The sequence below is a fragment of the Rousettus aegyptiacus genome, unplaced genomic scaffold (genome assembly GCF_014176215.1).
Source record: "Rousettus aegyptiacus isolate mRouAeg1 unplaced genomic scaffold, mRouAeg1.p scaffold_m13_p_9, whole genome shotgun sequence".
NCBI classification, from domain to species: domain Eukaryota; kingdom Metazoa; phylum Chordata; class Mammalia; order Chiroptera; family Pteropodidae; genus Rousettus; species Rousettus aegyptiacus.
Window position 1 is genome coordinate 3,744,059 of NW_023416312.1, and position 26,791 is coordinate 3,770,849.

Here is a 26,791-nt window from a genome sequence, read left to right on the forward strand (position 1 = left end):
TGTTTATATTGTGCTTGGTGTAGAACACTTGAAGGCTGTTCCTAAGCAAACTGGGCTAACTTTCTACCCCCAGGCTCTGGGGACACTCATTTGTCTTCTCTAAAAACAGCCTCAAGATGTTCAGCTATTCAAATAAAACTAGTCAGAAGCCTCAGTTTGCCACCCACGAATGGGGTATTTCATAGAACACAGGCCTTACTAGGTTTTTTCATGGGCTTCAGGTGTTGAAGAAGGTGGAATAAATCTGAAATATAATTCAAAGTCTCTGTAGTCCCATAGTCCTTATGACAGTCATGATATATTTTCCCTTCCCCCATGATATATATTTTTTAATAAAAATATTTAACTACTGAAAAACACTAGTAATCAAAAAACTTCTCACAAAGAAAAGACCAAGTCCAAATGGCTTCACTGGTAAATTCTACCAAACATATAAAGTATCAACATCAATCCTTTGCAAACTCTTCCGAAAATATAGAAGAAGGAACATTTCCCAACTCATTTTTTGAGAGAAGTCTATTCCTAATAACATGACAGGAAAACGACAGACGAGTATCCTTTATGAATACAGGTGGACCCACCTTCCATCTACTAACAGACCAAATCTAGCAGCATATAAAAAGGATTGTACACCATGACCAAGAGGGATTTATCTCAGGAATGCAAAGTTAGTTCAACATATGAAAATCAATCAATATTATCCAATATAGCAATAGGATAAAGGGAAAAAAAAAAAACACAACATCTCAATAGACACGGGAAAAGCATTTGACAAAATCCAGTAGTCTCATGATAAAAACACTCAAGAAACTAGGAATAGAAGGTGCAAAGAGTTGGAACAACTTGAAATTAGGGGGACCACGGTAGTCCACACGCAAGACTACCCTCACTTCTGACACCAGATGTAAGTTCAAGGGATTCTTAAAACCACTCTCAAGTTCACTAGAATGACCCACAGAATTCACTGTAAGCCATTCTACTCACAGTTACGATTTATTACATACAGGGAAAGGATTCAGGTTAAAATCAGCCAAGAAAAGAAAAACAGAGGGCGGAATCCAGGGACTACCAAATGTGTAGCAAATTAACGTCCTAGCAATGATACATGGTGGTACCCGTGGAGTATTGGCAACCAGGGAGGCTCACCCAAACTGTGGCATTCAGAGTTTTTATCGGAGTTCCATTACGCAAGCCTGATCGATTTACCACACGGCTTTTATCAGTTTCCAGTCTCTTCCAGAGGTCTACCGATACTGTGTGACGGAAAGCCCAACCCTAAATCATACTGTGCATGTTTGGCCCAAGGCCCCCAGACAAAGACAGTCGTATCAGGCATGAAGGTCCCAAAAGCTGAGGGCAAAGGCCAGACCTTTCTTTGGGTAAGGTTAATTCTTCACTATGCAGAAGAGAACTTCTTCAGCCGACAAAGGGTGTCTATGTAAAACTAGCATCTGTGAAAACCCATAGCTAAAATCCTACTTAGCAATAAAAGAATGGATGCCTTGCCCCTAAGATCAGGAACCAGACAGAGTTGTCTGCTTTCACCACTTATACTGCCAGGGTATTGAGGCAAGATAAAGAAAGAAAAAGGCATCCAGATTGGAAAAGAAGTAATGCTATCTTTATCTACAGATGACATAATCTTCTGAATGGAAAATTTTAAATACAAACACAAAAAACCTATTAGAATAAGCGAGTTCAGCAAGGTAGCAGGTTACAGGGTCAATACACAAAATCAGTTGTGTTTCTGTATACTAGGAATGAATACTCCCAAAATGAAATTAACAATTCCATTTATAATAGCATCTCAAAGAATAAAGTACTTAGAAATAAAATTAAAATGAGTTCAAGACTGGTACACTGAAAACTATAAAACACCAAATTAGAACGAGTTCAAGACTGGTACACTGAAAACTATAAAACACCACTGAAGGATATTCAAGACATAGGTAAACAGACAGCTCTTATTCAAGGACTGGAAGATCTAATATTGTTAAGATGACAATACTTCCTGAATTGATGGATTCAGTGCAGCCTCTGTCAAAATCTCAGCTGCCTTTTTTACAGAAATTGGCAAGCTTGTCTTTAAATTGATATGGAAATGCAAGAGACCCAGAGTAATAAAAATAATCTTGAAAAAGAATAATGCAATTGGAGGACTCACACTTCCACACTTGATTTTAGAACTCACTACAAAGTTATGATCATTAAGACATTGTGGTAGAGACATAAGGGTAGACGCATAGATCAATAAAACAGAACTGAGAGTCCAAAAATAAGCCCAAACATTTATGGTTAATTTTTTGACAATGGTGGCAATACAATTTAGTGGAAAAAGAATAGTCTTCTTAATAAAAGTACAACTAGTACAACTGAACATGCATCCACACTCAAAAGAATGAAGTTGGACCTTTACCTCCCATCATATATAAAATTTAACTCAAAATGGATCAGACCCCTAAATGTAAGAGTTAAAACTGTAAAATTCGTAAAAGAAATCATAAAAGTATATCTTTGTGATCTTGAATTAGGTAGTGGTTTCTTAGATATGACACCAAAAAAACACAAGTGAGAAAAAAAAGATGCATTGTCTTTTGTTAAAATTTAAAAGTTTTGTGCTCCAAAATATACCATCTGAAAGGCTAAAATACATCTCTCAGAATGGAATGTTTACAAATCATGTATCTGATAAGGGACTTATGTATAAAATATATAAATAACTTACAGTGCAACAATTAAAAGACAAATGGACCAATTCGAAAGGACAAAATATGTTAATAGAAATTTTTACAAAGAAGATATACAAAAATATAAAAATATATACAAAGATGCATAAAAAGGTGTTCAACATCATTAGTCATTAGAGAAATTTAAGGCAAAACCAAACGAGATACTACTTCACACCCACTAGGATGGCTAAAACAAGAGAGCGGAACAAGTATTGACAAGGATGTGGAGGAGCTTGGACCCTCATACATTGCTGGTGGGAATGTAAAGTGGTGCACACCACAGTTTGGCAGTTCCTCAAAAAGTTAGACACAGAATTACCATATGACCCAGCAATTCCACTCCTAGGTATAAATAACCCCAAGAGAACTGAAAGCATACGTCTGCACAAAAACTTCTACACAGATGTTCATGTCACTAGTCATAATAGTGAAAGCAGAAAGCCAAATGTTCATCAACTGATGAATGGATGAACAAATATTCTACATAGATCCATAAAATGGAAAATCATTCTGCCATAAAAAGGAATTAAATACTGATACATGCTACACCATGGATGAACCTTCAAAACACACTGAGTAAACAAAGCCAGTAGAAAAAAAAAACACATCATTTCATTTTTATGAAATGTCCTAAAATAGGCAAATCCATAGAGACAGAAAGTAGATCACTGCTTGCCAGGGAATGGGAGAAAAAAAGATAAGGAGAGGTTGGTAACGGATGAGGGTTTCTTTTCGGTGTGATGAAAATGTAAAATTGGATAGTGGTGATGCTGGTGCAACTCTGCCAATATACTAAAAATCACTGATGTGTATACTTTAAAGGGGTAAATTTTATGGTATATAAATTATATCTCCATTAAGCTGTTCTAAAAAAATCAGATTTAGCACTTTAGTTAATTCAAGTAGCATAATTTTAAACATGTCAACTACCAGACTTTTAAAATGGAAATTAATGAAAATGTAAATGTTATGTAAAAAAATTTTAAGCACAATTAGCCAAAATAAAAATGTAATTCGCTTAAGTACTATTTAATGTTTATGTGCCGTTGTATTTCCTGATTTTTTTTTTTGACACTTTTGCAAATTTAATGCAGGATTCCTCTTTTAATTCCTTTAAAATGTGCTTAGAATGTCGCAATGGAAAGGAGGTTTTAAAAATTAAGTATAAATCAGAACGGCAGAGTCCATGAATTCCTCACGGTTACATAAACTGCAGGGCTTGGGAGAACGGCAGAGAAGTCTGGGGTTAGGCTGCTAAGTCTGGATCCAGCTCACACCCATAATGAGAGCTACTTCCTGACTTGCCATTTGAGGTGGGGTTTCAGAGTGGGGATTTATCAGAAGCGTAAGGCAGATGACACTTCCCATACCACTGTGCAGTTATTCCCTGAATCACGGTGCTATTTGATTCAGTGTCTGGAAATCTTAGCAGTTGGAATCATTGATGGATTTGTGCAGAGACCAAAACCCTGATAAGTTTATTAGAGAACTTCAGGGTAACTTAATCTTCCTGAATCTTCATGGAACTTTTGAAACCCATAAGGAGTCACAGTGTAACAGCCCACGAGAATTAGAGAATGTTAAGTATCATGCCATCATCAGAGACACATATTAACGGATTTTAGCCCGAACTAATTTCAGAAGACCTGAGTTAGCACATACAGTAAATTAATTGAGAAAGGGAATGAAAAGAATTTAATAACATGACTGTTTTTTCTTCAGCTGCTTTCAAAATTGTGAAATCCTGGCTTGGTCCAGAAGCAGTGAGTTTGTTGAAGTTTACAAGTAAAAATGAAGTCCAAGACTATGTCAGTGCAGAATACCTGCCTCCCCACATGGGCGGAACTGTAAGTACAGTACCTGATACTCATTTCTAAAATAAGACCGTGCCACAGCACATCAGGCTGTATTCTTTCCTCAAGAAAAAGGGAAAAGCACTGTCATAACATCCAAAGAAAGATCATAGAGACCCCAAAATAGCAAGCAGTGTTTCTGACATTTCTTACGTTTTTAAGATGTTACATTGCTACTTTTGAATGATTCTAAACTGGAAAGTATTCAGTATTCAGAAACAAGTATTCAGCAAAAAGTCTACTGCTATCCCAACCACTCCATCTTCCTCCCCAGTTCTATTTCTTATATTTATTTCCAGGCCTCTATATTGCCTGGAAATAAATGTAACTATAGTACATATGTATTATATGTATAAGCAAACATAATACATATGTGATACTTCTCCTTCCCATCTCTTTTGGACAGCGGTGTATTTATACACTATCGTGCGTCCTGCTTTTTTCTTCACAGCATGTCTTAGAGATCATTCCAAATCAATCTGACGAGCTGCCTTACTCTTATTTATGGCTGCATAGTATTCCAGTGTCTAGAGACGAACCATAAATTACTTAATAGCCATAAAGTGTTCAGTTTCATCCTGATGAGTTTGCTTCCTATTTTTTACTGTTGAACAATCTTTTTAATTTAAAAGATAACATATACTATTCAAGATTTTTTTGGATATGATTTTACTACTTACAAATGAGAGACCAAGAGTAAGTAGGTTATGTGTTAAATTCTTAATACAGTATAACAGTGAAACATTTGTGATAATGACTTTTTTATAAACTGTGAAACTTATGGAATTGGTATGCTTTGGGTTAACTTGATTGATAATATTATTTGATTTTCATAATCTACTTTGGATACTGCCTTCTTGACAAGGGGATAGCAAGATGAAAAGTTTTATATGTCCTTTTGTTTTCCGATTAAAAAGAAAACTTGAATATGTTTAAAGTTTGCTGCTTTCCTATTCTGAGATTTATTTCACATTTTAACCTCGACAAACAGGATATGGTTCATTTCAAGTACTACCCTTAGTCAAAATGGTGACTTGATTGATTTGCCGCTTTTTTATAATGTGCCCATAGAATTGTTCTAGCTTAAAATTAATAGCAGTTAATAAGTTTTATTTTTATTTTTGGGGTAGAGCAGGTCATTTCTCCTCTGCTGTTAGTGGCATATTTCTTTAAGATACATTGTTGTCAAGACTGTAGTTAGGACTATTTCTTAACGTAAATTTTTTTTTTCCAAAAAGTAACACATACATGTGATTTTTTAAGAAACAGCAGACAATACCAAAGGCTGATAAGAATACAGTGAAAAGTACATCTCCCTCCCCAGGTCACACTGCCCAATACTACTCCCCAGAGGCCGTCACTGTTTCCAAGTTCTCTCTCCTGGAGATATTCCATCCATTATGCTTTTTTCACATAATGTTCAGGTATCATATACATTCTATTGTGATTTTTTTTCACATCCTTCATTTTTAGGTTATTGATTCATAGAGGTCTACTTGACTCTTTAAATCACTGCAAAATATTTCACTGTGTGGATATAACGTAACCTATTTAATCAATTCTCTTTAGAAGGTACATTAGTTATTTTCTAACCTTCTTCCATTATTAATAACGCTGCAGTGACTATCCTTATAAGTAACTTGGTGCATGGGTACAGCAGTATAAGTAGAGGATAAACTAGAAACAAAACCAGTAGGTCAGTGGGTACCGTCAGTTGTTTATTTTGACAGCTGTTGCCAATCCCCCTCGAAAGAGACTGTGCCCATTTACCATTAATGTGTGACAGTGCTTGAGCCACATTCTTGCCAACGCCACACGTTCTCATTTTTGCCAGTGTCGGGTAAAAATTATTTTATTATTTTAACTTGGATTTTTTTTATTGTAATTGAGTATGTTTTAATTATTTAAAAGTCAGTTTTCATCCTTTTACTATGAACTATACCATTCCTTTATTTCTTGTTCTGTTGGGTCATTAGTCTTTTCTCATTGATTTGTAGTATTAACAAAAACTCTTTTGTTTCTGATGTATGGTACATATTTCCCCAGTCGTGGCCTTTGTAAAAAAAAAAATTTCATTTTAGTGTGCTCCATTTTTGTCAATATTTGTATGCCTTCTAGGTTTTGTGTTATGCTTAGAAAAGCTATCCCTGTTTAGTTTTTAATCCTCCTGTGTGTGGTTCTAGAGCTTATATGGTTTTTAAAACACACACACACACGTACACACATACAAAGCCTTCATCCATCTGAAATTCTTTTGGTGTAAAGAGTGAGCTAAAGGTCCAACTTGCTTGTTTCACAGATGGCTGGCCAGTTATCCCACACCACTTATTACTCTTTCCCTTTCTGGTTTTAAATTTCACTGTCTAATTCAGTCTGTTCTTTTGGCCAAAGAAACGAATTCTAACTTTACTAAGAGAATTATTTTTTTCTACCAACCTCTTAGCAGGCTGACCCAAGATTCTTTTCTTTTAGGATCCTTTCAAGTATAGCTATCCACCACTAATAGACGATGACTTCCAGACGCCATTGTGTGAAAATGGGCCTATTGCCAGTGAAGATGAAACTTCAAGTAAGGAAGATATAGAAAGTGATGGCAAAGAAACCTTAGAAACAGTTTCTAATGAAGAACAGTCAGCTCTTCTGAAAAAGGTAATTCTAAGAATAAAATGAAATCGAATCAAAAGCTGTGGCCTTAGCCCCAATTTTACTACTGGCTCGCTATGTGATTTTGAGTAATTCACTTAACTTTCTTCCCCTCTATATCTTTTTTTTTTTTTTTTGGTAAAGCTTGGCTATTTTAATGCATTTTAATGTTCTTTACAATAAAATAAATAGTTCTTTCAGTGAGTGCAGACACGTAACCTGTTGGCTAGTACTCAGAAACATCACAAGGTGATTTTCCTGATTGGTGCGTAGTCTTCAATAATTATGAGTTACTTGTATGAAACCTGTCAAACCAGTAAGACTGCATTTATGCATCCATCATTTTCAGGACTGTTGGTAACCTGGGCATATTTCCCCCAAATAACCTTGCCTCCTTGTGTCACAAGGCCCAACTGGCTCACATTCACCTCAACAACAGTCCCTTTGGTAATAACACCCAAAACTGTATAAAGTGGGGATGAGAGATTTTTCTTTACACCAAGAATTGGCAGGCAAAAGGTGGCTTTCAATTCAGGATGTATTACATCGGCCTTCTTGAAACGTAAGCCCATTGGCCTAATGATACTTTCATTTAGGTGGTTTTCAAGTAAAGCCATCTCCAACAAAGCAGAATTTAATAAGCATCCTCTTCCATGCTTTCTTCTTTCTCTTCCCTGTTTGAATAACTTTTAATACCTGTTTCTCCCTGAGCAAGAACTTTGGGCAGAAGGACTTCCCATTTTCCTGCTTTCTCTTTTCATTTTTGTTCAGTCATATTGGAAAGTACTTTGGCTTGAGACCGTCTCTCTCTGTCCAGTAGATATGCAGGTACTGCTCCTTGTGGAGTCTTTTCATCATTCTTTTGTTTGGCGTTTCTCTTTTCATGCATCTTGATAATCTTTTTCATTTGTATTTTCTCAGCATGACGCTGTTTATGGTAGAGCTTAGCTTTGAGAGCAATCATCTTTTTGCTTCTTTGAAAGTTCATGAGCTTCTCGACCTTCTTTCTCTTTTTCTCATGGTAATTCAAACAATATCCATAGCCTTTATGGTATAACTCAATATACCTGTTTTGTGACATGGTTACAGCCACTGAGCCATGGGGCCTGTCCCCAGGACGCAAAGAACTTCTCAAGTTCTCGAGTCTCAGAGACCCGCAAGCTGACTCCATGCAACTCGCAACAGGAAAGTCCCCTCTATATGTGTAAAAAGAAAGAGGAAGGATGGACCAGATGGGCTGGGCCAGTTCCATACTTTTGTATAAAAATTGGCAAAATGCACCTAGAAAGAATCATTTTATCTAAAATATTTATCAGAAACAAAAATTTCAAATAAAAATATTTTAGATATTTATTAAAACTTTATCTTGATCTCCCCCATTTCATATTTTCAAAATATGAAATGTTTCACCTCAGTTGTCACCTTGTTATACGTAATCAGGGTCTTGATAAATACAATTCAGAACATATTTAAAGACTCTTAAGGAACGGACCATGTTATATTTCCTACAGTGACATTTCTAGTAGGCACTCAAATGTGTTAAGGTAATGTTAATATATATTAACTATCCAATTTAGATATAATAAAACTATGTTAAAGACTATAACTTGAATCGAATCAATGTTTACTTTTTGACCTAATGACCAGCCCAGCTGTCAGTATGAAACTAAATTTATTTTCTTCATATTTTTTTTGTCTTCAGATTAACTTAACCGAACCTACTTCTAAAGCAGAAGAAAATGAAAAAGTTGATTCCAAGATGAAAGCTTTCAAGAAACCATTGAGTGTGTTTAAGGGGCCCTTATTACACATCAGGTAGGGGAAGATTTTATTAGCTACACTTTTCTGACATATTTTGATCATCTTGAGGGAACTGTAAAGTAAGAAAACTTCTATACTGTTTTTGAAACTGTAGAAAAACAAAATTAAGAGTTACTGAAGATTCGCTTTGGTTTCCAGACAGTGGATATTTTTGACTACCTTTTTGTTATTTTGTTGAGTATGTTTGAAAGGCCCTCATTATCATATCAGATAATAAAAGTGTATATTCATATATTAACAGGAAATCTGAATAACACGCCTTTTTCCTATTTTACTGATACTGTTAGACTTGCACAAGTTCAAAGATGGCAGAAACATTGAAATGTAGGCATTTATTGATTTGACCTTCCAAAAGCTAAAGCTGAACCAGAGAAATCGATTTTTTTTTTTTTACTAAAGCCAAATTTCAGCTCATCTCTATTTTTGTTTCAGTGTTATACAATCCATAAGATTCAAGCTTGTTTCTTTATCGTTATGTAAAGATCTCTTTTCACTAATGATGCTTTTGGTTGGTAAATCTATTCAGTCTTATATACCATCTTTCTTTAGTGATGACCTGATGTATCATTTTCTACATCTTTACTTGAAACCTTTCTACGTAACTGTTTTAGGTATGTCTGTTATTAACAAGTTGTTTTAAAAATTGAATCTGAGATTCTCTAATTGACAAGATTTGTTTGCATGTATTTTGATTACTGTTAGAATCGGATTTGTCATGTCTGCGTGTGTGAGAGAGACAGGGGGAAGAAGGGAGGTGGGAGGGAAGGGGGGAGGACTCAGACATGCCTGTTGTTTTCCATGGTTTTTGTTATTTTCCCTCTTTGGAGTTTATTTTTCCCTCTACTGGTTTGGAAGTTATACACTCTGGTTTTTCACTGTAAGCTTGTCCAAACTGTAGTTCCTGGCTTATAAATGCCGAGGTATGGCCGGAGGAGCTGGCTAGAGAGAAAGCCACAGTGGAACTTTGGGCTCTGCCATTCCCTGCCTTCGCCCCAGGAAAGTCACAGCACTTCTACACATACCCAAGGGACCCAACCTATGTCTCTCACCCCAGAGCTTCTCATGACTTTTCTGCTGGTCACTGAGAGCAGTTCTGAGATGCAAAACCTTCCTGTCTTCTCTATAGCATATTTCAGATTGAGTCTTAAAAGGCAGCCAGCGACCGACCATGCTCATTTACAGTCTTGTCCAAAGCTGGGCAAAGCCCTATTGGGAGAGCACATCCTTAAAACTGTGTGCTCTCTAGATGAACAAACATCTCTGAGATAAAGACATTCCTAATAGAACAGGAATCTATTTACAGATGTATCTCAAAGTCTAGTGCTATCTGACAAATTCACCTTTTTATCTAAAACAAAAACACTGTCCAGCCCATTGTTTGAAGGCACTTGCTTTAATTCGGCTTACGTAATCAAACTATACAAACTTAGCTGGAGTCTTTTTCTTTTCATTTAAGGTTACGGCATTACAGTGGCCAAAAATAGTAACATTTGCATTTTGAGGCTCACTGATTTTACTGTTTGACAAATTCTTCCTGCAGTTCCCACCCCAGATTTTATTTGTCTTTATATTTCTTCTTCCCTATTACAGAGAAAAAGCTTTTATGTAGTAAAAAAAATTATTGTTACCTGAATATATCCCTAACGATCTTTCTTTTTAAGTAATGCTCTTCTCTGTTGGTGTATAAAAATACACCGCATTCTAATCTGTTTGTAATTAGGTAAAGCTGAAGCAGCAATTCCTTGTTTGCTTTATTATCTATCATCTTCCCAAGAGTTTAAGTAAATGCTCCTTAAGGTGGTGCTGATTATAGGACTAATTCAGAATCTTCCTTATCCTCTGTTCCTTCCTCCTTTGCTTTTGATCTTGGCAAAACCGTAGGACTTTTTAAATAGCATGCATTGAATTAGTAAGATTAAAATACAAAACATAGTAGGTAATTATTTTGTAATCTTGTCTGTTTGATGAAATCTCTGTATACAAACAAGTTCAAAATGATAACTGATGTTTTTCTTTAAGCTAATGATTACGTTGTCGTTGATTCTGAGTAATAAACGACTTATGTTTTTGTCACCACTTAGCCCAGCAGAAGAACTGTATTTTGGAAGTACAGAATCTGGAGAGAAGAAAACTTTAATAGTGTTGACAAATGTAACTAAAAACATAGTGGCATTTAAGGTAAATTTCTGAAAGAATAAATTGTGTGTGAAAATTTGACATGGGAAATTGACATTTTTTTTTTTACATTTTAATTGAAAGATTGATCATTTTGATTTAGACAATGTTTTTTTGATATTTTTAGGCATGTTATGCTGCCTTCTGGTTCTAACCATGTGACATGAAATAATGCCCAAATTCATCCCAGGGTTTAACATATGTTGTACATTTTTTAAAGAAAAAAAAAAGGAAAACCACTTCATTATATGAATGATTTATCATAACACTGAAAAATAAAACTATACAATCCAAGGCACGTTTCCCCAAGGTAGTATATATTTAGGGGTGTAGCTTATACTGAGTACTAACCTGATACAGGGCATTTAGTGTAACAAGACTGAGCCTACCACCATCCCGCACTGTAGATGTTATTTCCTTAAATCATCTATTTAAATTTAACCACTAGGATGTCTGGATGTCCTTTGATTATCTACTGGTTTTTTTTTTTAATTTCTGAACACTATTGTATCGTGTTCTAATGTGCATTCAGTTTTCTGAATGTGTATCATTAAATTCAGACAATGAGCAGACAGAATAACTAACAGATGGAGTAATTTTTTTTTTTTAAGAGAAAGACTGAGTGACGATTGGACTTAAAAGATGAATGATTTTTTTTAAATAGCTCAATTTGCTTTTTTCCTGTTGGTGGGGTAAGAAACGTTCTATGAATAACCACCAAGCTTACTTTGTAAACGTAGGTTATTAACTGCTGATTTTGTTAAAAGTCCTTCTTAAACCATTTCCCCCAGAAAGCATAAAGGTTATTATGTGACTACTGTGTTTATAAACAGGTAAGAACAACTGCTCCAGAAAAATACAGAGTCAAGCCCAGCAACAGCAGCTGTGACCCTGGCGCATCAGTTGACATAGTTGTCTCTCCCCATGGGGGTAAGTTGTCCCTTGATGACCACTTGGGGGGGGACCTGGGGCTGGGCGATGATTCAGCAGAGCTGGACTAGAATCTAGAAATTAAGTGTCAGCAAGTCACTTCACTGCACTGTAAGCATGTTTTCCCACGTGTAAAACGAGATGGGCAAATGGGTCTCTGAAGTCCTTCCCAGCGTTAAAAAATTGAGTAAAATTGTTTAAACTGATGCCAGTTGAAATTGAATTTCAAAAAAGAAGTCTTCGTTTTTAGAACTTTTTCCTTTTTATGGTAGTTTCATATTCTTATTTTTCCTTAATGTTTTTTTCTAGAATAATGCCTTAAGCCACATATCTAATCCTTTATAAAGATTCCTGTTTATATGATAAGCTGCCCTTTTGGAATGCAGGTTTAACAGTCTCTGTCCAAGACCGTTTTTTGATAATGGCTGCAGAAATGGAACAGTCATCTGGCACAGGCCCAGCAGAATTGACTCAGTTCTGGAAAGAAGTTCCTAGAAACAAAGTGATGGAGCACAGGTATGCTTTTTACTCACAGGCCTTCCAATGTAGGGGGGAAGGATCTGAAAGAAAAATGTGCCTATGTGGGCTGTACAGACATAGCTTCCTTCCAGAGTTTGGCGGACATTGAGGCATCTAGTGTGGGCCCTGAGTTCTGTAAGGCTGTAGGGTACCCAGGTGATTGAGAACTAGAGTTTCTCCAGATGGTTGCTAATAGCAGACACTTGCTTACATGCCAGTATAAGAATCTGGATGTATCAAAACACAGATCTTGTCTTTTAGCTACAATATAATCATGGGTGGGAAGAATACCCCTTAGCAGTCAGTCAGGGTCCCTGTGAGTAGGAACTGAATAGCCACTGATCTTTTAACTCTTGTCTGAATTTGGTAAATACCTTCTTAAAGTGGAGGGCAAAAAGAGCCTTGTCATTTCATCTTGCTAAGGCAGTCCCTTGCTAGCCACCATATTCCTTTGTGTCCTCCTTTCAATTCGGTCTTTCCTTAGATACCAATAAGAATTTTTTAGGATGAAAGCTCTCTACTTTCCAAACATAGAAAGTTTTTCAATTCAAAGGATCTATTGTCTGGCCATTGACAGGTAGGATCTTATATTAATCTCCATATCAACTCAAACCAATAAGCCTTTTTTTTTTATGGCTTTACCACGGACAGGAGAGTTCTCTCAAAAAAAGGTTCAAAAATGTAGTCCTCACAAGGTCAGAAAGTTCACTCCAGAATTAGCATAAGAGCAAAACCCTTCATTGTCTCAGGCAGCAAGAATGGCGTATTGCAAAAGTGTCTCAGGTTTCCTACCAGAACATGAGATGCCTCTAGCCACAGACGCACTAATCAGTGACACTGGTCAGTTACTATTGGAATGGCACTTTTTCACCACTTACAATAGATGAAGGTTGAGACAACAAAGACCCCTCAGGAACCAGGACCCCTTATGACAAACTCCCATGGGAGCTGGCAGTCAGACAGAGAGAATGCTGCTTGTCACTTTGTGTCTCAAATCCCCAAGCCTGTTCAGCTGGCCACGAGATGCATGTGGACACATCCATCCTCCCTCCAGCTGGCAGAGACCAGAGAGAACATTCTCGCTAGTCACAAAGCCAAGCTCTTAAGACATAGAACAAGATGAAAAGAAAACCTCTTTGGGCCTGGGGTTCTTTCTCCTCATGACAAATGACACGAGAGACATAAAACAGTGAGCACCTCTGGGAGGAAAAAAGATCAACAGAAACAAAGAACACTCATAACAAAAATCTCTACTAAAGTCACTGTCCCCAAAGAACTAGTTCAAATATTTCTCCTTCTAATCTAAATTTAGAAAGGAAGGGACACCGTGAAACTTTTCCCTTCCCCTCTCAGCCCGCACTAGAGTAAGATTTGCAAGAGCAAGATTGATAAGAATTCTTACCCTTCTGTGGCTTCTGCCAGTTTTTCAAGATCCAGTCTGTAGGCTCTCAAGCCAGTACGCGGTCTCAACAGGTCCCATGATAGGTCACCAAACTGTAGACAAGAAAAGTAATTTTCCTTTACCCTTCTGTGTTCTTGGCTGAGACTCCCCCACTCTAAATCAAAGACTAACAGAAGGAAACCAAACCGAAGTTAATACTGTGTACTCCTCCTGTAAGATTTGGAGAGAATACTGAAAACAGTAAAACTCCCCAAATGCCCCAAGGCGCCACCTTAAACACCGTCTCCAGCAAAAGACAAAGGAAGATGTTGGGGGTGGGGGCCTGGTTTTGGAGGTTATCGGGGAAAAGCAGTTATACAAATTTAGGTCGTTACCTTCTCCATTGATGAGCCATTCAAGAGATTGAGTCACACCCTCCTCTTGCAGGTACAGAGAGGGAGGGCCCCTTACAAATGGAGATTTCCCTTAAAAGTGTAAATGTCTCCTACAGAAGGGTAACTTCTGCTCGGTTTTCACAGCTTTTCCAGTGTCTGCTGTTTCTTTAAAAATAATCAGCTCCAGATAATCCTTATGCCAAAGAGGCATTTTCAGAGTGGAAAATTCTGTTCCCTTCAGAGACAAGGGGACTGCTGCCTTAGGTGTATCCGGGGAGAGGAATGAGTTCTTACTTTCACCTGCGTTACATATATTTCTGTGGTTTTTTGTTTTATATTCTACTTTTTTTTTTAATCATTAAAAATTTTAAGTTATGTTTCCTTTGGATTCTCATAGGTTAAGATGCCATATCGTCGAGAGCAGTAAACCAACCACTCTTACATTAAAAGATGGTAGTTTTAACGTTTCAGATAAAACCAGTGAAGATGTGTGTCTACAAGTAAGTGTTCGTCCTTCCTAACTAAAACAAAGTTCTTTATACTAATTAACATTAGAAATCCATTTTTTCCCCACTGACGTAAGGAAAACCTCTGACATAGACACGACAGAAATGCTCTCTTAGTGAAGGGAGGCCAAATCAGAAATGGTAAGCAGCGAGTTACTTTTTAGAGATCTAACTTTTTTAAAGCTCTGACCATTTGAATTTGAACTAGGGACCATATAGCAAAGCACACAGCGCTTTGGGGAGTAATCAGAAAATTTGATCCCATAGGAAACGTACCATGTAGTTCATGTAAAATTTAAAAAAATGGAGTTGGGGGCGGGGCTCTCTTTCTGAACAGCTGGTGACAGTACTTCCAGGAAGTGATTGCTCATTTTTCAACTAGAAAATTAGACCTCTTCGAAACGAGAGTAAGCAGATAACAGGTCTGTTCACCAAAGGAATCTAATTCCCCATTGCATTTCCAGCTCCCAGCCTTTCGGAGTAAATGTTCGGATTTCTAACATTCCCGTTTGTCATTCACATGATTAATGTACTGTTTTATTGATACGACTCTTTCATCCTTTCTCCCTCTTTAGCTCAATCGTTTACTAGAAAGCAATAGGAAGCTCGAAGACCAAGTTCAGCGTTGCATCTGGTTCCAGCAGCTGCTGCTTTCCTTAACAGTGCTCTCGCTTTCTTTTGTCATCTCTCTCTTCTATTTGTTGTACGGTTAAAGTGGTGGTGCTCAGTAGGCTACATGGCTCTTTCGTCCATTAGTTGAAAAAAGTAAGACTCAGAACACTTCCACCATGCTACTAACAGCGTCACACATAGTGCTTCCTAAAAAGAAATGTGCAACACAGGGAAATAGATACATGTCTTGAAAATAAACTGTTGAAATAAGGAAACACTGAAGAAATTGATCTTAAAAGCATATTAAGCTAGTTGTAAAAGTAAGGCATATCCGTTGTGTAAATTAATAGTTGAGGCATAACTTATTTTTTCCTTTTGATCTGAAATGAACACTTTTAAAGCTTAAGTTTTATCTGTATATGAGCTGAACTTTGAAAAGTATAACATGCTTTGTTGCAGCCAAAAAGTGTAATCTGCTTTTTTTTATGACATAATTATTACAGCTGAGCCAACTTATTAGCTTTTCTATACTGTGTATATAGAACATGTATATTAGGGGGGAAAAAAAAACCGAGTAATTTCTGTAATCATGACTTTGTAACTTTGAGAATTACTTCCAGACGCTAGTCAATATTCTTTGGGAATGTACAACTATTTAATGCCAAACCACCTTTTGCCTTTGTTTCTTATATGTCTTCCTTAACAACCGGCCTTTGATCAATCTTGGACTTTTTAATGAACACTCTCAGAATCTGGGAAACTAAGTTTGGTTGGATTTTCTTTGAATTCTGTTAGTGATATGCAGAGGGACCCTTCCATCCCGCTTTCGAGTCTTTTTAATGGTTTCGTGTTGCTCCTATGGCCGGACCCTGAGCCTTTTGCTTCATCTATTCCAAACGCCTGATCTTCTATTGCACCCTCTTTTCTAAATGAAAAGAGATAAAGTTTTTTTGAAAGATTAGTTTTTGAGATGCACAGCAGTATCATTCGTTTACATTTCAGTTCCTTGTTAGAGTCAGCGATGAAAAGGAAACGTGACAAAAGACCCCAGAGTAATCTATAAGGATGAAGGAAAAAAAGAAAAATTGAAACTCAAACATGAGTTGTCTGTCCTCTTAAGAGTGAAAAACGTAATTCGTAACCAACTATAAAACCTTCATGCCAGGGCTTAGTGACTTGCTTGATACTCTGCCTTTGTCACAGTAATACTGAGGATCATTCCGAACTTCCTGAAAAGAAACACCTTCCAGGAGTAGAGGTAAATGAAATTAGTTTGTTTTCTTCATAAATACGTCCACTTTCAGTCCATATAGGTTCATGTGTAAATCTACTTTATATGAAAGAAAAAAATAAGTCTGCTTGTAAAATAAATCTTGAGTTTTGTTTGAGCCATGTTGGGAGATTTTTTTTTTATATATATATTCTGAGGTGCAGTGTAGGCGGCTTTCATCTGGAGAAGTCGATGCTTCCAAACTTGAGTTATGAAAAATGATACAATAGAGCCCCCTCAAAACTGGCCTAGGAAATAAAACCTTAAAAGGACACTGGTCTGATACTTTGTCTTAATTTGGGTTTTTCTGTTTCAGTTTGCCAACTCCAGAAGTGAAAGTGACTGCAGCCCATCCTAAGTACTGTCCATACTGCCTCCCTGTGTACTTACATGTCACAGTCCCAGCTTTAACTTAATCTAATCCCAGTATGTGTCTTCTGTTCCTCGGCAAATAAATGAGGAAATAGTCAAAATTGGAAATGTATCGTCCTAACAGTGTCCCTTTAATGTTTCATCTGAAAATTACATTAGCTCACGAAAACGTGCTTCCCTAACATCTGGCCAGTTGAATTTATTAACATATCTTGTTAATGTTTATGTCTATTAAATGTGACAGTGAAATCACTGAAAATTAACTATAAAATCAGAGGCATCCAAACTTTTGTACTTGTCATAATCACATACATTTGCATTCGATTTTATTCTGTCTTCATTTGATTTTATTTAATCACATTTGCAGGACTATTATTTTTGATACCCTATAATTAATTTTATTTCGAATCCCATCACTTGACCTGTTCACGGCCAGATTACCAAGTGTCAACATTTAGATTGTTTTCACTTGAAGATGGAAATGAATAGATTTTGCATGAAAACATTAATGAAACATCATCAGTTCCATCTGCAAGTAGCCTAAAGATGCAATTGCTGGGGAACCTAGCCTCAGATTTCTTAAAACCATAACTTTTTATATCTTGCCACTAATTTTGACTGGATTTAATAGCACTTTATTGTACAATTGCAAAAAATATATTCCTAGAATTGTTGCCAGTGTAATTTCTCTAATGTTCTGGTGCTTTTCATATATTTTCAGTATTTTTATTACTATATTGGTATTTTCTTTGTATAAATTGATCAGAAGAATGTTTTCTATTTTAATATGTTTTAGAAAAATAATTGCATTTATGAAATAAACATCATCAGGAAAAATCTCTGGTCTCTGATTGATAAAGTATCTTAAAGTGAATGTTCACACTCACTCTGACCTTTTCAAACTCACATTAATTTCTTTTAGACTTGCTTTGCATTTTTATAAGGACAGCCCTGCAAGCTTCCAGAGATACAATTGTATTATCAGGTGACCTGTCGTCAGTGTGTCCCTTTTCTCCTCACCCCCGGGTCAGGGTCAGGGTCTGGCTGCTCTTCAATGGAGATCTGTTTTCCTTGGACTTAGCGTTGGACTCACTGTCAGGGCTGGGGCCTCCATCCTGACCTGTCTGGCAGAGCTGCCCCACGTCCTCCCTGTCCTCCCCATCCTCCTTCCCACTCACCTTCCTGCCTGATGGAAGCCAGCAGGAAGCAGGGCTGACACATCCCATCTGGCCGCTGGGCACAGGGAAGGCGGTCCCTGTGAGGGGGCACTGGGCACTGGCATTGCTGGGGAGGGGCGGTCAGGGGGAAAGAGGCACCAGGGACTATCAGTGTGATCTCCTTGCTAGCGGAGGACACACCAACCCAATGGCAGCTACTGCTCCACAAAAATAAAACGAATAGGACGGGTCCATCTTCTAAAATGAAAAAGGAGGAGAGATACACAACCATCTGAGAAAATCAAAACCGAGCTAACAAAGACGACTGACCCACCAGGGAGCACACATACTGGGGACAGTAGGGGTGTGGTCTCCTTTCCTAAAACACATTTTTCTAGGAAATGAGCTCTGGGGAGCTCTCATCTCTCTCCCCTAAATGTTCACCAGCAACTTGAGGCGTCCTGATGGGCCCACAGAGGCGTGGGGCTGCCATCCTCTCCCTGGCCCAGGAGGACAGAACGGAAGTCCTCCCATTTGTTCCAGCTGAGGCGATGATGGTTAGGAGTGAGGGCTCTCAAATACGACTGCCTGCCACTTGCTACCCGTATGACTTGGGAACGTTAGTTGACCTCTTTCAGCCTCAGTTTCCTCATCCCTAAGTAAGTCTGACGATCATAGTACTACTTTCAAGGAATGTGAGAGGAAGTAATGCATTTGCCAAGGCCGGTGATGCTCGCCTGCCTTCACTGCTGTGAAGGATGGTCCCTTCCAGTCTAGTCTGAGGAAGACACGCCCAGATGTTTCCCTCCACCACCACACCCACAGCCCCTTCAAACACCACACACACAAAAACACACAGGATTGATCTTGCAACACTCCACCTATAACCATTTCCCCTTAAATCTGTAATAATAAAAATATCACAGGATCTTCTGCATCTTCGTGATAACTTTGTCCTTACATTGAATAAAATGACCTCCTTGTAATGTCCAAAGATTCTCTTCCCTTCCCTACCCCACTCGTCATGTCCCCTGCCATGCAAAGGCATGTTAAAGTATTTGAGACAATTGGTTCCACTGGCAAGAACATAGAGGAACATCTCCCTGACCCATAGGGGCAAGATATATGCACATTTTCGAGTCTTTCTAGAGGGAGAGTTGGATCCTCAAAACTCTACCAGTGCATGCTCTTTTGTCCTGAACAGTCTGGGAATACATCATAAGAGCTTGTGTGTTTACAGATAAGGAATCCAAGGGCTCGAGTAGTAATTCTCTTTCCCAAGGTCAAGTGGCTAGTTGGTTTCAGAGCCAAGCGTTGAACTAGTATCTCAAGTCCAATGCTCATCTGTTACAAGTACCCAGAACTACCGTGTCTGAGTAACAGGTTAAAGTGTTGAAAGCACAGGTCTGAAAGCTTTACCTTCACTAAACAGCAAAAGAGAAGACAATACAGTTGACCCCTAAACAGCATGGCTTTGAATTGCATGGGTCCACTTTTTTTCAATAAATACTGTAAGTGTATATTCTCTTACGATTTTCTTAATCTGTCTTACTTTATTGTAAGACTACAGTATATAATACATATAGTACAAAATATGATAATCAACTATTTATTTTATCAGTAAGGCTTCTGGTCAACAGCAGAGTGTTAGTTTCAGGGGAGTCCAAGTTATACACAGATTTTTGGCTGTGCAGGCATTTGGCACTCCTAAACTTGAGGAGATGCAGAGGTGACAAAATACAACAGCTGGAAAAGTAAGTTTCTTAGTATTCTCAGCAATCCACAGACCTTACTTTGAAAAAGGTTTGAAAGGTACTGGATAACGTACCATTCACTCTGATGAAGAGTTTGGTGTGCAGTTTCAACCTTCTGAGAGGTTTAGCCATCACTCTGTAGAAGGGCAGCTAGTAGGGTATGTTGCTACTAGTTGTCTCAGCCGTAAGTCTAGTGACCTCAAGGAGTCATGTGTTCAATAATATCGAGCATATAAGTTTTCTATTGCCATATAACATTACCTCAAATTTAGTGTCTTAAAATAACACAAATTACAGTTTGCATAGGTTGAGCCCAGCACAGCATGGCTGGGTTCGCTGTTCGAGGTCTCACAAGACTAAAATCAAGCTGTCAGCCAACTGCATCCTCCCTGGAGGCGCAGCCGGATAAAGATCCACCTCCAAGTCCCTTCATGTTGTTGGCAGAATTTCCTTGTGGCTACAGGACTGAGGTCCTCAATTTCTTGCTATTTGCCAAGGACTGCTCCCAAATCCTAAAGGCCACTCCCGGGTCTTTGCTATGGGGAATCCTCCATAATCAGTTCAGAACATAACTTCCCACTTCAAATCTCTTCTTTCAAAGGGCCCAGTTCTGTTTAAGGGCTCGCCTGATTAGGTCAGGCCCACCCAGGACGATCCTAATGAACTCAACAGTAACTGATTAGGAACCATCTGCAAAATCCCTTCTGCTGTATAAACTAACTTAAATCATAAGAATGCAATCCCGTCGCATTCACTAGCCCTGGCCCCTACTCAAGGGGAGAGGGTTATGTAGGGTATTGGGTGGAACCTGCAAACTCATCAAACCTAATCCAGGAAACAGACCAGGAAGCAGAGGGTCAGAGAACTTAACTCAACCTTACCCAGTCTGACTGACTGCTTTGAATTCACGGACGTCGTCCGCATGAAAGGAAATAGACTAGAATGTCTAGATAGACAGTGTCTCTATCCCAGTTGGCTTTCTCTAGTCCCATAGGCTCAGTGCACACAAGTATTCAAATTTTTATAAATAAACTATTAATGGAAAGTATGTCACCGCTATTTTAAACATTTATTTAATCATAAAAACCCCCGAGAACCATTCTCACAATAAGTTAATGTGTTAGAGCAAAGGGGACTTCCAGTAATTGTGTGCTTTTGTAAACAAAGCTCTAGTAAAAAACGATACTTTTTTTGTAACTTTCCCTTTTCTTTCAGAATAATCCATTCACTTCAGTTAGTTAAATTCATTTTCTTAGACATAAAAATGCTCTGTGAAGATAGCTATGCAAAAACATTAAAACGATAAGAAAAAAAGTCCTTTTCTTACAGAAACTTACTTGCATCATGATGCCCAGTATCTATACTGTCCAGTTTTCTTTGGATCACACCCCAGAAAGTCCCCTGCAAATTTTCAGGTCATTCTAGAGCTCTGTATGTATGTGTGTTGAAAAACCTCACAGTTTTTGAAAGTCATCCAAAAATGTCCTTCTTCATGGACACGATATTGCCCCACAAATTCAGACTTAATCTCACCTTCTCTTTATGTGTGTACATATTGTTGTTTCTGACTATAAGAAACTTCAAAACTCCTAACATTATGCCTGTCCCCTGTTGCTGGACCAGGGACTATGACAAAGAAGTGAATCATTTGTCTTTCCCACTCCAGTACTCCTCTATCTTTTCTGCATCAAACCTTCACTCTAAAACTATCATACAGACTCATTCAGTAGAACTTATTTAACAAATTTAACTACTTGCAGTTAAATTTGCCCTGAACTGCTTTTGCTCACTAAGAGGCAAATGTGTTTGAGCTACTTGAGTCAAATACCAAATCACTCTTTGCAGTTATAAACTAAATGTCAGAAGTGTGTTTGGGGTACTTTCCCAATATTCTAACTCTGTGACTCCAGCTACTTCCTTTAGGGGGGAAGAGGGAAGAGGTTGTTATTAGGGGAAATAACAATAGTATGATAGTCTACTAATTTTAATTTTTTGTTAATGTGGCTGACCGATAAGTTGTTAAAAAGGAAAGGTAAAAGGAAACTGATGTAAAAAGCGATGCTTCCTTGCAAATTCAGTATTTACTGCTCTGGGGTCTTTTAAACTGCTTAAGATCTTAGTCATTAAAAGCAGATGTTTGTCTTTTAGAGGAGTTATATTCTAAAATCAGTGCTTAGGGTAGAATGGAATAGAGTCAGAATTCCCCCTGAAAATTTATTAGGAAGGTGCTACAATACAGATGGACATATAATCTATATCTTGGTGAATCCAACCCTAATTTTTAACACCAGAGAAAGTATTTGAGTATTTGATTTGTATTTGGGGTGGGTGATGTGTATGTGTGGTATGTGCATGTTTGTGTGTGTAGTATCTTTAAAACTAGAATCTCCATCATCAAGATTCTCTTATAAGGCACAGGAGAATAGAGAATGAGAGGAAAACATTCACGTCTACCATTCTACGGACATCAAGAGGCGTAGACCCTCTTGCTTCTAAGACTGAGAGCCAGATATAAGTGAGGTTGTTCACATAGGGCCGAATCAGAACAGAAATCTGGTCTTCCTCTTAGACAAACCCCTTTGGGAAGGGTTCGCCACATCTCCACTTCTATCTTGTTCCCTGTTCTCTCATCCATTCTAAAGAAATATATTTGCTAAGGTCCAGCAATGACCTCCTTGTCACTTCATCAACGCAACTGCTTCAGCCTGAATTTGAAGTGAATTCTTACAGCAGCATTTGGCTGTGCCAACAGCCAGGTTTCTGAGACAATGAACACCTGCTGTTCTTCTCCCACTGATACCCTTTAGTGTCTTTTACTGACTCATCTTCTTCCACCAAGTCTTTAAGATGTCAAAGTTAGAACTGGGCACTCTTTCCGTTCTCTCCATAGGCCATCTCCTCCACACCCAGGGCTACAATTAGTATCGGCAAGCCATTAACCTTTGAATATTCTAACCAGACCTCCGTGTTCTAAATCTAGACATACGTATCTACCATCAACTCAGCAATTCCAGCTATCCAGTACGAAATGTCAAAAACAACTCATGATCTTCCCCAAGGCCTGGTCTTCCAGTTTTTATCTCAATGGATAGTATCACCCTCCATTCATTTACTCCAGCTAGAAACCTGACCTTCATCCTTGACCCCACAGGGCCCCGCCCCTATTTTTCTCCCTCTCCACTGCCAGCCCCTCTTCAATCTACAGCACCCCTCACCTGGACTTCTACAACAATCTCAGGAAGTGTCTGCACATCCCCTTTGACTTTCTGAATTTTATTCTCCATATTGCATTCAAGGATATTCAGGACCCATTGAAAACGTACAGCCTATCATATTACTCACAGATTAAAGCCCTCAAGTAGTTTCCATGGCTCTTTGCCCATGATTAAATTTCTTAATTTGGCCTACAAGCTCTGAAAGATCTGGCTCTTGCCTACTTTTTCTGCTTCCTTTCCCCTTCTCTGTCCCTCTTTATGGTCTGGTTCCATCCCTCTGCCTGGAATTCTCCTCCATCCCAACATTCTTCCTTCACTTCCTCACAATGGCTCTTGGCCCATCATATGCTCAAAAACAGTCTCTCTCTTCCTGCTCTCACCACTTTTATTCAGCATAGTATTGGAAGTCCTAGCCAGAGCAATTAGGCCATAAAGAGAAATAAAAAGCACCCAAATTGTAATGGAAGGAGTAAAACTGTCACTATTTGCAAGTAACATGATATTATATATAGATAACCCTGAAGACTCCTCCAAAAAACTATTAAAACTAATCAGCGAATTTAGTAAATTTGCAGTATACCCAATCGATATGCAAAATTTTGTGTTTCTATATATTAATAATGAACGACCAGAAAGAGAAATTAAGAAAACAAACCTATTTACAATTGCATCCCCCCCAAAAAATCTAGGAATAAATTTAACTAAGAAGGTGAAACACAGGTAATTGTGACATTAATGAAAGAAATTGAAGACACAAATGGAAAGATATTCTGTGGTCATTGATTGAAAGAATTAATATTATTAAAAATGTCCATGCTATCCAAAACAATTTACAGGTTCAATGCAAATTCTATAAAAATTCCAATGGCAAAATAGAAAAAAACAATTCTAAATAGAATTAGAAAAACAATTCTAAAATTTGTATGGAACCACAAAAGACACTGAATAGCCATCACAAATTTGAGAAAGAACAACAAAGCTAGAGGCATCACAGTACCTGATTTCAAACTATAATCCAAAGCAACAGTAATCAAAACAGTATGGTAGTGGCATAAAAACAGTTACGTAGAGCAATGGATCAGAATGGAGAGCCCAGAAATAAACCCACACATATATCATCAATTAATTTACAACAAAAGAGCCAAGAACATACAATGGGGAAAGGACAGTCTCTTCAATAAATGGTGGTGTGAAAACCAGACAGCCACGTGCAAAAGAATGAAACTGGGCTACTCTCTTATACCACACACAAAAATTAACTCAGAATGGATTAAAGACTGAAATGTAAGACCTAAAACCATAAAACTTCTAGAAGAAAATATAGGCAGTAAGCTCCTTGACATCAGTCTTGGCAATGATTCTTTTTGGATTCGACACCAAAAGCAAAAGCAACAAAAGTAGAAATAAACAAGTAGGACTATGTCAAACTAAACAGTTTCTGCACAATAAAGTAAACCAACAAAATGAAAAGGCAAAATATGGAATGGGAGAAAATATTTGCACATCATATCTGATAAGGTGCTAATACCCAAGATACATAAAAAACTTACACAACTCAATAGCAAAGAGCAAACAATATGATTTAAAAATGGACAAAAGATCTAAACAGACAGTTTTCCAAAGAAAAAGAAACAAGTGGCCAATAACTACATGAAAAGATGCTCAACCTCACTTGTTGTCTGGGAAATGAAAATCGAAACCACAATGCAATATCACTCTCACCTGTTAGAATTGCTAGTATCAAAAAGACAACAAACAACAATTGTTGGCGAAGATGTGGAGAAAAAGTAACCCTTGTGCACTGTTGATGAAACTGTAAACTGGTGCAGCCACTGTGGAAGACAACATGGAGGTGCCTCAAAAAATTAAAATAGGACTACCATATGATCCAGCAATTCCGCTTCTGGGTATTTATCCAAAAAAAAAAAAATGAAAACACTAATTCAAAAATATATCTGCACCCCCATGCTTATTGCAGTATTATTTACCATAGCCAAGACATGGGAAAAACCTAAGTGTCCACCAACAGATGAATGAAGAAAATGTGTACACACACATATACATAAACGCAGAGAGGAATTATTCAGTCATTAAAAAATAAAGTCTTGTCATTTGCGACAACATGAATGGACCTTGAGGGCATTATGCTAAGTGAAATAAGTCAGACAAAGACAAATTCTGTATGATCTCACTTATATGTGGAATCTGAAACAAGCAAAAAAGCTCATACATACAGAGAACAAATTGGTTTCCAGAGGCAGAGGGATCAAAAGGTACAAATTTCCAGTTACAAAACGAACAAGCTGTGGGATACAATATACAGTATGGTGACTATAGTTAATAATATCGTACTGCATATTTGAAAGTTACTAAAAGAGCAGATCTTAAAATTTCTTTTCACAAGAAAAAAAAAATTGTAACTATGTATGGTGACAGAGGTTAACTAGATTTACTGCGATCATTTTACAATATATAGAAATAGCAAATCATTATGTTGTACACCTGAAACTAATAATGCTATATGTCAACTGTGCCTGAAATAAAAGTTATGTCTCATTCTGAGGATATGGTCAGGTCCCGCTATTAGATGTTCCCATGATGCCGTCATGTTTCTTTCATAGCACTTTTATTGAATATTTGTGTAACTTTTTATTAATGCCTTTCTCCTCAGTAGACTATAAACTCCACAAGGGAAGAGATGATGTCCAACACCAAGTCCCCAGAACCTAGCACATACCTGCCAAATGCGTGGAGCCTTCAGACTATGTACAGTGAAGGAATTCATTCCTGGGAGCTGAAGTTCTAGGCTACCCTTCCCCTTGTTTATAGCTTTTTTCCTCATGTACATGAATCGATTAACATTCACAAAGCACAGCTTTAGGCAAAGCATATAATTTGGTAGGAAAAACAGCAAATAAAAGAAACAATGGCTGTTCTCAAAGACCCCAGAATACATGGTCTGTAGCCCTGATGGGAATTATAGGTTAGTAGGGCCATTATTCCTCCAAGCCTCGCAAAGATATTCTTCCTGTCATCTGTCATGGACACTAGAGCATGATAGCGCTCAGGCTCACCCAAATGTTGAAGAAACGGGGAGCTTCCCATGCTTGTGAAGCAGAGATGACTGTGGTGCTGAATCACTGCAGAGTGGTCTCTCAGGTGCCATTCTCTGCCTATCTCTATAGGCCAGCATTTCCCCAAGGATATCCCTTAAAACACTAATTCCATAGTTTACTCTGGGCCAAAAGGTTTCCATTGTCATATAACTTTGAGAAACACTGTGTTAAACAAAATTAAAGATTTCCCCCAAAGAATTTTTCAGAATCTTTAGTGTACTAATATACATGACAAATCTCCAAGAATAGTATGTATTTCCCAAATTTCCAAAACCACGGAATCCTCTTTCCAGGAGATATATTTGGGGACTAAGTATCCTGAGAACACGTTTTGGAAAACATT

General features: G+C 37.7%; 1 protein-coding gene and 1 pseudogene across 1 annotated transcript in view; one reads left to right on the forward strand and one right to left on the reverse strand.

The window, feature by feature from the left end:
- MOSPD2 (motile sperm domain containing 2) overlaps positions 1 to 16,952 on the forward strand; it is a 41,969-nt gene extending 25,017 nt beyond the window's left edge. The window contains exons 8-15 of the mRNA XM_016119095.2: positions 4,452 to 4,576; positions 7,055 to 7,231; positions 8,928 to 9,040; positions 11,128 to 11,224; positions 12,055 to 12,151; positions 12,538 to 12,667; positions 14,844 to 14,946; positions 15,528 to 16,952. Coding sequence (XP_015974581.2) covers positions 4,452 to 4,576; positions 7,055 to 7,231; positions 8,928 to 9,040; positions 11,128 to 11,224; positions 12,055 to 12,151; positions 12,538 to 12,667; positions 14,844 to 14,946; positions 15,528 to 15,665 — 980 coding nt within the window. The 3' untranslated portion in view covers positions 15,666 to 16,952. The remainder of the gene's footprint in view (positions 1 to 4,451; positions 4,577 to 7,054; positions 7,232 to 8,927; positions 9,041 to 11,127; positions 11,225 to 12,054; positions 12,152 to 12,537; positions 12,668 to 14,843; positions 14,947 to 15,527) is intronic.
- On the reverse strand, positions 7,519 to 8,306 carry LOC107497384 (annotated as a pseudogene).
- Positions 16,953 to 26,791: the final 9,839 nt, after the last annotated feature.